General features: G+C 38.4%; 1 protein-coding gene across 1 annotated transcript in view; it reads right to left on the bottom strand.

The window, feature by feature from the left end:
* Positions 1 to 1,187: 1,187 nt before the first annotated feature.
* Positions 1,188 to 13,970, bottom strand: part of Prex2 (phosphatidylinositol-3,4,5-trisphosphate dependent Rac exchange factor 2) — a 255,031-nt gene continuing 242,248 nt past the window's right edge. The window contains exons 38-40 of the mRNA XM_042666524.1: positions 13,723 to 13,825; positions 7,773 to 7,840; positions 1,188 to 2,019 (exon numbers count right to left, since the gene is read on the bottom strand). Of these exons, the coding sequence (XP_042522458.1) occupies positions 1,974 to 2,019; positions 7,773 to 7,840; positions 13,723 to 13,825 (217 nt within the window). The 3' untranslated portion in view covers positions 1,188 to 1,973. The remainder of the gene's footprint in view (positions 2,020 to 7,772; positions 7,841 to 13,722; positions 13,826 to 13,970) is intronic.

The raw sequence follows: 13,970 nt of genomic DNA, 5'->3' as shown, positions 1-13,970 counted from the left end.
TCAGCCCTATTGTGAAGATTCTGTGAAACAGTAACAAGTAAATATGGGCTAAGAAGAATAATTATTTGGTACAGAGTAAACATCAGTGTTAGTTGTAATTTTAGTACAAGAAAAATTACATAGACTGTTGTTGGTATAAACTACTCAAGCATTTAATAAGTGCCATGCACACTGGTAGAGTATGCCTATTTTTAATATATATTTTATTGTAAAGATACTGTACAGAGGGGTTACAGTTACATGAGCAAGATAATGCCTATTTTTAACCCTAAAAACAATATTGAGTGTATTCCACTGAATACAGAGTAGATCCTTAAAGTTCATGAGCTTATCAATACGATAACAGATAATGGATCCCATGAGACATGGAAAAGTACAACTGAATCATTTAGATGGCCTTTTCATGACTCTGATGAGGATTATTACTAGGGTGGTTACCAAAAGCTATGATGACAGGAAGAAAAGTTCTAGTAAGCTAGTCAGCTCTGTTCATTCATTCACCATGAATTCAAAGTGATCACATGTTCAGCGTAGGAAAGCCACAGATTCACATGAACCTTCAAAACTGTATAGGAACCTTCACGTGCCAACAATATCTAATTGTTAAATCCCTGAAAGTTAAAGATAGACTTAATATACATAGGCACATAAAGGTCCTATCTTCATTTAATTCATGGTGTTCAGCTTTTTCGTTGGAACCTGATGTCAGTTTGCTGGTCATTATCTATATGGACTTCCTGCAAAAATTTGTGTCAAGTAATGATTGCTGCTAGTCAACAGATAGCCATCTGGATACAGAGACATGTCGATATCCCAAATATTCATAACAGTATTTTTGTTACTCCATGTACACTGTCTAGTGAAGAAGATTCTTAATAACAGCCTGAGGGCCATTATTAGATTTTATTAAGACAAAATGTAATGGTAGTTTTCTTGAACTTTAGTTGTGAAAGCATCTCACATACTTAATTGAAATCTATATACAGGCATGTGCTATATACTGGTGTTCTGGTCAATGATGATCAACATACACGAACATGGTGTTTTAAGATTCTATCACCTACTGAGGTCACCACCTCAGCTTGTGTATGCTCCCCTATGATGCTGGCATAGGGGTAAAGTAAGCCACCTGCTGGCATTATTCTCAGCACTTGTCCCAAATGTTAAACAATGCATGACTCATTATATTCACTGTAAGAATGTTTAATTATTTTGAAAGCCATGTATTTAAGACCAATAATAATTCACTCGTAATGCTCAACACATGAAGACAGATTATACTTAAGGAAGAAAGGATAGTTCTATGTTCAAGGCTGGGTTTTTACATTAGGCTTGTGTTTCTCTTCCTTGGTCCTCACTACTCCTTATTCGTGGCCACTGATAACACAGGATCTAGTACTTGAAATATACCCAAAAGCATTGGAAGATGTCATTCTGAGAACTCAACAGCTCTTCCCGACTGAGAATCCTTTGGGGGAAAGCAACACACGCTTCTCCACCTTTGACAGATGCCTTCTCTGACACAGACGAGGAACAAAGCACCCATGCCACCAAGGCTACATGGGTGCTAACCTGTTTTCAGGGCACACAGAACGCAACTATGTTTTCTCCATGACAGACTTCTTCAGGAAAAATCTATCACCATTAGCTCTGTCCATGAGGAGCAGTGGAAAGCAAACACTATAACGAATGAGAAAGCAGGTACAATTGCTACTATTTTTTTTTTTACCTCTAATATTTCCCCCATGAATTCCACCAGTGAATTTTGACCTGAAAAAAAGAATTTCTTTGATAAGACTGACTGTCTGCATGAACTCTTATCTATTTCAGCATAAGTATCCAAGTACAATCTGAATGTTAATTTTTCCACCATGGGGAGGGAACTGAACGAAGGCATCTCTTTATTTTCAGTGGAGAATGTTGAGACATGTGCATTGTGTAGCTTCTGACTGTTGTCTCCTTGTGAAGGGTCTTCATTCATCCCCCACAGGAGGAGGTGGCTCACACAGCTTGTACAACCTAGAAAAGACACAGCAAAGTCTGACAGTCAGTCACCCAGTGTGTCACTCAGGTTTGATTATATGATCTAACAAACACCTGTGTTTCTCAGCATGCCTAGAAAGCTACTAAGCAAGACTGCATTGTTAAAATCTGCTGTTCTGGTCCAGCAATGTCCACCCATGTGTTTACTTTCCTAGCAGTAAAATTTATTCTCTGAATCCCAAGAGAAGATGCTATGATGAAAATTACCATCATACTGATTGTGATCAGCTTCTAGTGAAATCACATTTATCTCAGAGGAGGCTACTGGATTTCTCATGCATTTTAGAAGTGGAGTTTAGTCTGTACCATCACCGTCATGCAGGAAGTAGGATATGAATGGGAGGAAGTGACAGATTTCCTGAGGCCTGGTGTCAAGGAGCACTGATGATTCTTGGCCTGGCTCTATCAAGCACTTATCTGTCAACAAAACCTCTTGGTGGGTCAGAATCCACTTTAGTTGTGGAGATGTCCAGAGATGCTCCCTTTGAAGCCCTGGTCTAGTTGTGTGAGGACATACAGCATTAATACAAGCTCAAGGGAATCCACTAGGGTTACACAAGTTCCAGTGCTCTAGTCTCCTGAATGGTTCAGTCCTAACTCCAGAAGCAAAGTAAAAGGGAACATGCTAGCTGTCACATAACCCTAGGGACCTCAGGCCAAATGCATTACTTGTAGTAGATCTAGACTGTATTTACTCTCCTTAATCATGAACTTTCACTGAAGACCATATGCTAATATCTCATGCAGAATTCAACCCTATACATTTTTTTGCAGGGGTGAGGGGAGGTAGGGACTTTCTAATGATTGAATCAGGGCTTCATACTTGCTATGTGCGTTGTCTACCACCGAGCTAATAATGTCCATTTCCAGTCCCAGCTGTTCAGCTTTAAAGAAGAAGAAGATAAAGGCCTGAGCAGTTCAAACACAGAGCTGAGATTGAGTGATTGACTCTCTTTTTACAGATCAAATTGAACACAGCTTGACTGAGTTGTTAATCAATTTAGCAATTACAGATTTTGCTCTCCCTTTGACATTTAATCCCTGGCTAATTCTGAATCAATGGAGAAGAATGAGAAAGATTTAACACTGAGTTGTAAATCTCATTAATAAAATGAAGTTTCTTAGTTTAGAAACGCATTAGTAATTATCTTTGGAGAGTTATGAAATGTACTTTTGAATTGGGAAGATAGTGGCTTATGCCTGGGTATGTTATCTCCACAGAAGAGGAGACTACTGAAGACATACCATATCCAAAAAGCTGATTCCATTGTCTTCCCAGCACTGAAATAATAAAACGATGAGAACATTCTTTTCCCCCCTTAATTTCTATCCTCTTATTCCCCTGACAGTGTTTCATCATGAGTGCTAAAGCACAAGGCTTGAGTAAGGGAGAGCAGGGAAGGAAGATGGGTGGCACATATCCCACTTTGGGGTGAACCATCACTTTCCATTATCTTGCTCCGCACATTTGCACAAAAAGGAACCAATGTCACAGGGTAGACAGAGTCTTTGAAATGTCGGCCTTGCAAATTGGAGCAAAGGCTACTCCCTGTGATCACCTAATGAAATAATAGCTCTGGGTACTGGGGAGCTGGGCAGATTGAACTTCTGAGGCATCTTGGAAGTAACTCAGGGTTATTTGAGTTCAGACACATTTGTAATGGAAATCGTGGAGCTTTGGGAATTTGGAGCAGGCAGAAGAAGTTTGAGAGTGAAATGTAATAGAGAGTTGGACTCTTAACGCTGCAGTGAGGCCTTTTGTGTTTTGGCAGCTAAACCATTGGGCAGTGGGAGGCCTTTGTGGGCCCAACATTTGTAGTCCTGGCTGTATTCTCATTCCACATCAGTGGCCCTGCATGAACAGGAGTTGCTCCATTCTCTGCTGTTCTAATCTGGGCTCTCGCAGCCATGATGGGGTTGGTATTTCAGCCCATATTCAAATCTTCAGAGAGCAGAACTGTCATACATCATTCTACAGATCATGCCTTTCCTTTTTGCACTGCCCAAAGACAGGTTGTTTTAAAGGAGACCCAGAAAGCAAATGCCTCTTTCAAGGTTACACTATCAGTTATGCCCCATCTCAAGGCCATTCTCCCTAAGTAACAGATAAGAAGATTTCATCTCAGAAGAAAACAATATCTAATACAATAAGGTCAGGAAGAGAGCAGGAGCCAAGACCCAGAATGATTCTTTTCACTTTGGACCACAAGGAAAATCAAGCTTTTGTAGAATTGCAAGTTCAGATTTTGTGACATAATAGAGAAATGCATTACAACTGGTAATCTTCCATTTGGGATGGAACATTTGGTCTTCTATATCTCCAGCCTTACTTCTTTGCATGATTCTCAATCACATTCAGATAGCAATTACAGAGACACAGGTGTAGTTCTCCGGACCATGATGGTACTCTGGGGCGTGGTGTCAGTGTATCACTCCAAGCTGGTTGGGTTGCCACTCCAAGCTGGCTGGGCCATGAGCATTCTGTGTGCTTCTGTCTTCATCCTTGGGTTGTGTGATGACCTATTTCTATGTTTATATGACAATTTATGCTCATTTCTGTTGTAGTTTGTCAGATACTCTTCATCTGAAAATAACTGGTTTTATTTGATTGTTGCTATACAACAATACAAACATTTCAGTAGGTTTAGTCTGAGTGACCTGACATTGAGCATCAATTATGTTTTCTAACTTGCTGTGTTTAGGGCAGGAGAGACCCCAGTCAGCAGGGATCCAAGGCTCCTCTGTGCTCCTAGGTATTTTACCTGCTCTTCCATAGACTGCCATGCATACTTTTCCTTACAGTAGAGTTTACTGCATTTATTTCTAATGGAAAGCTCCTGGAGGGCCAGATCCATTCTGTTTCAGGTTTATATTCTCCAGGGGGGCAAAGGATGGATTGCCTTTTTTAAATACATTTTTTATTGTGAAAGTATTGTACAGAGGGGTTACAGTTACATGAGCAAGAAAATGAGTACAGTTCTTATCAAACATTGTTGCCTCCTCCTTTGCTTTTCCCCTACCATCCCTTCCCTCCCACCTCCTCAACTACGCCCCCCCCACCTAAATTATAAAGTTTGTTTATCAACAGTGTCTTGTATATCTCATTGTTACAATGGCTCAACCTGTATCCCTATTTAAACATTTTGTTTCCTCCTTTCCCCTCCCACAACAAATCAAAGGAAGGTTGGACAAATGGGACTGCATGAAGCTACAGAGCTTCTGCATAGCAATGGATATAGCTAGCAAGATCAATAGAAAGCCCACAGATTGGGAGAAAAATCTTCACTAGCCATACAATGGATAAGGGTCTCATATCTAAAATACACTTAGAACTCAAAAAACTAAATCCCCCAAAAACAAATCCTCAAAGAAACAAATGCCCAATAAATAAGTCGGCCAAAGAGAAACTTCTCCGAAGAGGAAATAAGAATGGTCAATAGACACATGAAGAAATGCTCAATCTCTCTAGCCATAAAAGAAATACAAATCAAAACAACATTGAGAGTCCACCTCACCCCAGTTAGAATGGCTATAATCAAGAACTCTTAATAACAACATGCTGGAGGGGATGTGGCTACAAGGGAACCCTACTGCATTGTTGGTGGGAGTGTAAACTTGTTCAACCACTTTGAAAAGCAGTATGGAGGTTCCTCAAAAGACTCCACATAGAGCTCCTCTATGACCCAGCAATCCCACTTTGGGGCATTTATCCAGACGATCACAAACAAGACCATACTAAAGATACCAGCACAACTATGTTTACTGCAGCATTATTTACCATAGCTAAGATATGGAACCAACCCAGATGCCCCTCAGTAGATGAATGGATCAAGAATATGTGATATATACACACACACAAAAATAGAATTCTATGCCTCCATCAGAAAGAATAACATTGCCCCATTTGCTAGGAAATGGAAAGACTTGGAAAAAATTATATTAAGTGAAGTAAGCCAGGCTAAAAGAAACAAAGGTCCCAGGGTCTCCCTTATTTGCAATAACTAGTATATGTCTGGGACAAGTAGAAAAGTTCAAAAGCTATGTACATATGACCATGTAAGATGAAGTTAAGTGAAATGAACCCCAAGATAGGGACACAAGTGTTTTTTCTTTTTCTTTCTTGCTATTGTTTCTAACATATTTATAAGGTAGCATGTGATTTTTTTTGTTGCTTTGTATGTTTCTCCCCCATGGTGTAACCCCTATATTTGATGGACTGCCTTTCTTAGGTCCCTAATAGACCTTTTCAGAATGACTGAACGAGTAAATAAAATGCAGATTTGAAATTACTCTTGATTTCTCTCTCAGGGTTATTATTCCCTTGTAAAAAGTGTCAATTTGATAGCTGGCTCATTTTATTGTGTCACATCTCAAGTGTCATATATCACCCAGTAAAAAAAAGAAGTGGGCTCACCAGTTTCTTTCCTGGGTTTCAGCTTGCATATTGGTTTATTGATCAGGATGCTGAAAACTCATTCTAACCCCACTTGTTTATTAGTGTGAATAAGCTCTAGCTTAAAACACCTTGCAGCATCATTATCTTGTTTTCTTATTGGAATTTTTAACACCTCACTGTCTATTATATAAATATACCACATCTGTTCAAGGCGCTGGGGAGACAATGCTTATGTGAAATGATTCTTCAGTAATATGTCTTAGATTCTAATCTAATAAGCTATGAAAGATCACATTAACAAGACCAGAAAACTAAATAGAGTTAGGAGTCAGAATTAATGATGAATGTAGACAGGTCATGAGTGCTCCATCCATTTTTAGGGAGAGGAAATAGGTTTTCCTTTTGAAAAGCACATTCACTGCCCACATAGGTTTTCAGAATGAAGTATAACTTTATAACGTTGGTGTCATCACTCTCATCCTGATAATGGTGTTGTAAATAGAAACAAATATAGTGTTTTCTATGGTAGTGCTTGGAGGAGCCTACTTTTTGTTAAAATGCAAATGGATAAAAGCAATCCAATGCAAGAGAAATTACTGAGCTTTGGTCCTACTTCAAAATAAATGTCTGCCTACCCCCAATCACCAGGGAAATCAAACACAAGACATTTCTCTGGAGCTTCTAAGTCTGTTCAATTATTTTAAAGGTGGATTGGAATACTTTCATAGGACAATATGTAACTGTGATTGTTTGACATAACAAATAAAAACCCATGAACTAATTTATTCATATGTTATTGGAATTACTTTGGATATTTGATTTTTTACTATAAGACACTAGGATGAGGAAAAATAAAATTCCCAAAGCATTTCTTATTCTTAGAAGTTATACTCAGGTTGGGTAATGAAACACATACCAATATCCCGTTACACAATGTGAACGTATTCATAAAACAATATAGGAGATGCTAAAGGAGCCCAAAAAGAAAGGCACTCAGGAAAGGATCCAAATAGAAAATGGTATCTAAGCTGGGTTTTGTAAGATAAGAAGGAGTTTTCCATTGATATGCAAATGAGAAAAGCAATCAATGAAGAGAAGGGCTTGTGCAGTCACAGGAGGAAAAAGAAACATGGCATCCTGGCCAGTGGCACAGGTCGATTTAAAGTTTTAGTTCTATTTTTTAGACTTCTTTTTTGAATTCATGGAGTAATGTCCATTTAGTTCTGAGACACTTAAGCTTAATTTTATTAGCCAATGGGCAGTTACAAAGGCAATCCCCACAATCATAGGCACTGGGCATTTGTCATCAGTGTTGCTATGGGGGTACACTTACCTGGGTGCTGACTGAGGGGTCCGGTCTCTGACTCCCAAATTCTTTGCTGTGTTCTGAACTCTTGCTCCCTGAAAGTCAGGAAAATCACTTTTAACCTTTCACTGTATTAATAGTTATGTAGCATACCGTTATAGTCTTAGTGTAGAAAAGTTATTCCAGTAATTTAGTAAGTAAGAGAGACAGAGAGGCAGAGACAGAGAGTGAAAAGTAGGAGAAATAACCACCTGAATAGTTTCCAATAAACACTTTTAAGAATCAAAAAGGTTCTTGTGTTTCAGATGAATACTATGTGTTTCTCAACTCCCTAAATAATCCAGAGTTTAACAGCCAGCTCTTCCGTCTCTCCTCCATATTCAAATTCTTAGAAACATTCACTTATGGTACTGGGAACAGGAGACAAGTAGGCTGTAAACACCTGTTCTACACTGCTACTTTTGTGGAACAGAACTTACAAGTCCATCATTCTTCCACCTGCTTCCTCAGACATGAATCATTACCAATTTTGGAATTAGCACTATTTAACTAAGTATTTAGGAAAATATTTTCTTAAATGGTTCTAAAGCAATTTCTGGAGAACTAATCTGATACAAAGAAGAAAATCATACAGGTTCCTGAAGGGGTTACAACATTATTTGTTGATTGTTCATTGAATCCATGGCAAACACTGTGCCATGTTAGAGTGTCAATTTTGGCAGATAACTTCTTCTTTGTCTGACCCATATTCTAGTGCTGGTCAGAACTTGAAATGAACAATAAAAAGCCATGAAAGCAAGAAAACCTTGGCCACTTTTGTAATGCAAAGAACTAGTTTCAGGTGAGCAAAAGTGAGATGGTGGAGCACTCTAGAAAGAGTGTCTCTAGAAGACCATCTTTGAAGAGAGCAGGAGAAGATGAGACCTGACAACCACAAGAAGGTCAGAAAGCACAGTCCTGGCTAGAAGACATGGCCCTGGCTAGAAGGAGCTCTGCTCGGTGGAAAAGGAAAGGCGACCAGTGGAGTGAGAGCATAATTGTGAAGAGGAATGGAAGGGTATTATGCTGTGTCCTGTTGCTGTCCCTCTTTCTAATGTGGACACGTGAGATTTAGGTGATTGCTTTCACCTATTTCACACTCTCCATCAAAGGCTTTCCAAAACAATCTCTAACACTATGCATTTGTACATCTTCCCTACACAGCAATTTGGCAAGAATACAAATGAGATAGGATGCCCAATCTCACTAATGAATGGGCTCTTTCCTTCTTTCATGCATTTGACCCATTTGAACTATTTGAGGAAGATCTCGTGGAACAATGGGGACAAAGGCTCTGTTCTTTGCCTTTTTTTTCTCCAAAAGTATGGAGAGAGGGCTGATGTTCTGAAAGGTTATGGGTTCTATTCAACAAGTGGAGCTGGGTCTTGAAGATCCAGATAAAGACCCAATACTCCATGGACTAGTATTATTTATACAGAAATATCATGCTACCTTGAAACCTACAGACATCCTGAAGTCAGTGCAAACTGTGTGTGTGAGTGTATATACACATATACCTATATACATATATATATATTAATTTTAATTTTTTTGTTGGCTGTGGGGCTTGAATTCAGGGCCTGAGTGCTATCTCTGAACCTCTTTGTGCTAAAGGTTAGCACTCTACCACAATTTTTTTTTTAAAAAAAGCACTTTCTGGATAAGCATATCCACATGGAACTCCAAAGACTTACATCTCAAAGTGTATAGTAAAAGACAGTATTAATTTAAAAGATCCAGTGGACTTCATCAATACCATTTTATTTGTATATATTAATTTGCTTTGATCACATTTAATGCCTCTCATTACTTGCCTCAACTCCTCTCCCCTCCTCTTCCCAACTATTTCTCAGCCTAGTCCTATATCTTTATTTGCTGTCTAGATGTGATAGTTTTCACTGTAGAGGCTTTTGTTTCCCCTTGTTAGATATAATGCTAGGTATTTGAATTTTCTGAAGCTATTGTGGAAGGGACTGTCTTTTTGTTCTCTCACCATGCTTGTTTTTGATAGACAGAGCAGCAACAATTATGACAGCATATCCTTTACTCACAGGAATAATTTGACCTCTTCCTTTCTCATTTTTTTCTCTTGCCTTATTGCTCTGGCTAACAATGCACACAGACTTTTTAAATAGGTGTTCATAATTGGCTTTATGTCCTTTATGCCATGTCCTTACAATGGTTTATTGCTTGCTTTCTGGCATGTCAAGAATTCCCAGGATTATCATTCTTATTTCAGTTGAAAATTCACCACATCTCTAAGGGCCTAGAATTTGTTGTTGGAGAATTCTATTTAGGAGCCAAATTTTGTATTCTGGACATAATTATTACTACTGGCAAGGAACTGGGCTTTGCATAGTAGACAGAGCTAGTCTACTGGTACAAACATGTTCACACATCTATATTCATTTCTACATCTATCCGTGTGTGTGTGTGTGTGTGTGTGTGTGTGTATCAGTTCTGCTGATATTGTCAAAGTGCCACATAGCTCCTTAGAGATTCCAGTCTCTCATTGATCTTATTTGCAATTCCTTTGTCTGTTGGTGACAATCCAGATTCTCATATTTGTCATATGTTTACTTGGTGGTTCAAAACAAATTGATTTTAGAATTTCTTATCTATACTCATGAGAAAAATAGATACATTAGAGTATACTGTTCATCTATAATTTTGTCTTTACTTTCATAATATTTTACTAAGTATTTATGTTTTTGTTTTCTTTATTTTATTTTCTCTTGTGACAGTCTTGGGGTTTGGACTGGGCACTGTTTCTGAGCTTATTTTGACCAAGGCTAGTACTCACTTGAACCACAGTTCCATTTCTGGCCTTTGTTGGAGAGGAGGAGTAGTTCTTAGAACTAAGAGTCTCACAGTCTTTCCTGCCTGAGCCTTTTCCCGCCAGGATCCTCAGTTCTCAGCCTCCTGAGTATCTAGGATTATAAGCATGAGCCACTGGTGCTTGGCTGCTTTCTAAACCTATTGCTTTCATGGATAACTTTTAAGTTCATTATACAAATAATTATTAATTAATCGGATGAGTATGTCAAAGGATATCTATGATTTTCAGAAAGCATTATAACTTTCTTTCCTATCTTTTCTTCAAACTCAAGTGGGGAAGTCTAAAATAACACCTCAATGAAAGATGTTTGTGAAAACAATACTGAAGTTGTAAATAAGAACAATGAATCATGATAAAAGCTCCTTATTTTAAAAAGAAACTAAGAATCAGGGCTGGGAAAGTGGCTCAGTGGTAGAGTGCTTGACTTGCATGCATGAGTCCCTGGGTTTGATTCCTCAGAACCACATAAGCAGAAAAAGCCAGAAGTGGTGCTGTGACTCAAGTGGTAGAGCGCTAGCCTTGAGCTGAAGAGCTGATGGCCAGCACCCAAGCCCAGAGTTCAAGGCCCCATGACCAGCTAAAAGAAAAAGAAAGAAACTACGAATCTTATTTTATTCATTATACATTGTAAAACATACACATGTGTTTACATATATATATATATATATACATGTTTGTAGTAAATTATTATACCTTAATACATAATAATTAAAGTTCGGTAATGAAAGAGTTCAAATATATCAATATACAGTAAAGTAGACACTCACAATTCAATCTCTGAAAAGCTGAATCTAAATGGTTAAATAATTTTTCCAGAGGTTGGAAGGCAAAAATACAGAAAATGCAAGTTAGATCTGTGATTCAGACTTGCATTCTGACGGCTTAGATAACAAGCAGGCAGGAGCTGGCTTGTGGACTAAATACTGGAAAGAAGATGGAGAACAGAAGGAACACTGCAAGCGTATCTGCTGTGCACCGCCTGCTCCCTTTCCCACAGAAGAGGCCTCAGGCTCTGGGATCTTCCACACAGAAGTGACAAATCAGTTCTTTCCCTCTTACAGCCATTTGGGATGCACACTTGGAGGCATGGGGCTAACAACAAAAGAAGAAAGCTATCTATTTTAAATGCACTTATTTTTAAAAACACAGGGGAAAATAAATACTAAGAAAAATGAAGTTTAGAAATCGGAGAATTTTACAAAGAACTGCTTGACTTTTTAATCTTTTAAATTACATGTTACATAATATATCATGCGTTGATAGCATATAATATTTTAAAACATTTTAGCAGTTGCACGGGTGATAATCAATTTAATCAATAATCAGTAATATCAATTTTAGTTTATTTCCACTTTCTCTATTTTTGGTTTTAAGAAGTTAAAGATTAAAGATGTGAGCTGGTGGCTCACATCTATAATCCAAGCTACTCAAGAGACTGAGATCTGAGGATCATAGTTTGAAGCCAGCTTGGGCAGAAAAGTCCAGAAGAATGTATCTTATCTCCATCTAGCCATCAAAAAGCAGACGTTGAGATGTGATTCAAGTGGTAGAGCACTGACCTTGAATCAAAAAAGCTAAGCAAGTACATAAGGACCTAAGCTCAAGCATCAGTACTAAATAGTACGACCACACACACACACACACACACACACACACACACACACACACACACACACAGATAATAAAGAGAATTGAATTATTGAATTATGATTATTCAGGTCCAGAGAGTAGAAATGTAGCCGATTTCTAATCTCCTTATTAGAATATTCTAAAGAAAGCCTGATTTTAGTCTCTTTTTGGTGTCATCAGACATAGTTTTGATATTCTTACTGTCAGAGCAACAGAGTAAAATAAAATGATAATTATTTTCTGCATGACTCAGCAAGCCAAACTCTAATATGAATAATCAGAAGTTCACTTTGATTCATTTTTAAGGCAGAATTTGCATTTTACTCCCCAAAATCTCTGGTAATTTGCATTTGTGTTTGTCCTTTGCCTTCTGGAGGGCAGTATGTCACAAGGCTCTGGTGGGTATAACCTTTACTTAGCAAATGCATCTTCAACCTTCTAACATCTTGCCTGTGGATCTTCAGCTCCTAGATCCTAACCAGAAGTACCAGGGTATGTGCCATCATGGGACCCAATGTGCGTTGTAGATGCAGGCTTGGTGTTGCCCACTCCAGTCCATTTTTCCATTGATTTCCTTGATACTATATTGTAATCTTAGGAGCAAGCCTAAAGGAATTTATAAGTTTGCCTGAGAGTTTAAAACTAAGTCATTAACAAATCAAGCAATCATAATTACAAAAGCAGATCTCTGTCCCTAAGGCAACTCAAATTGAGTCCATAAACAGATTTGCTGCAATAGCTTCAAGAAAAGGTAGAGAATAAAACATAAAATTGTTATGTTTCCTTTTTGTTTTCATTCCTTGGGTTAGGCAACTTTTCTACTAGATTAATCCCATTTTCTAATTCAATATTGGTGCACTTAGTACAGTTTTAGTATTTTGCAAAGAGTTTAAAAGGTGAAAACCTAAGGTGCCACTCTTTTAAAATGCTCCTGGGTTAGACTATCGAAAGTTCATTCCATTTACAAGAAATTAGATTCCTACCTATAAGTACTCCAGTGACCTAAGAGAATCCACAAGCTGCTATTTATCCTCAAGAAGAAAATCTAAGATCAATGCTCTATCAGGGAAGAGGCACACACTTCTTAACATGGCATATAAGTCCCTAAGAGATGACTAGAAGCAAGCAGAGCCCTCAATTTCCTCTTCTTTGCTACATTCTAATCTATTTCTCCAGACATACCAAATCACTTACTATTCCCAGAAACCCATCTTTTCTTTTTCTTATCCTTTACATAAGCTCCTGTTTATGTGGTCACTTTCTTTTGCTCCTTTTCCAGCGTTCTCCAAAAATTCTTGGAGACCCTTTATGTGCAAGCACTATGTTCTAAGTGGGAGTTTCTCATTCATGTTGTATCTGGAAATCACGTGTTTAGAAAAGTTTCTATTGTATTCAGATGCCTGATAAATGAACAAAGGGACCTTCACATCCAAGTCCTGCAGAACAGCAACTCTAATCTCTGAGACTCACCTGCTTCCGCATCACATCTGTAGCCTGCATGATGTAGCGAGGAGGCAGCCCGTGGCTTCTGGCGAGGATGATGGCCTGCTCCAGAGTCACACTCAGGGTACACCTGCACAAAGTCAAGGGCAAGTCAGAACACCAGGTGCAGAACACTCTCAGGACAACATGGACTACTAACTTCAAAAGCAAAATCCAGTAAAAAATACAGTGTCTAGACCATGTACCAAAGATGTTTCTGCCTATAATACTTGGGT

This window comes from Dipodomys spectabilis, unplaced genomic scaffold, assembly GCF_019054845.1.
Source record: "Dipodomys spectabilis isolate Male_0828 unplaced genomic scaffold, ASM1905484v1 ptg000015l, whole genome shotgun sequence".
Taxonomy (NCBI): Eukaryota; Metazoa; Chordata; class Mammalia; order Rodentia; family Heteromyidae; genus Dipodomys; species Dipodomys spectabilis.
This window is presented reverse-complemented; position numbering and strand designations above follow the sequence as displayed.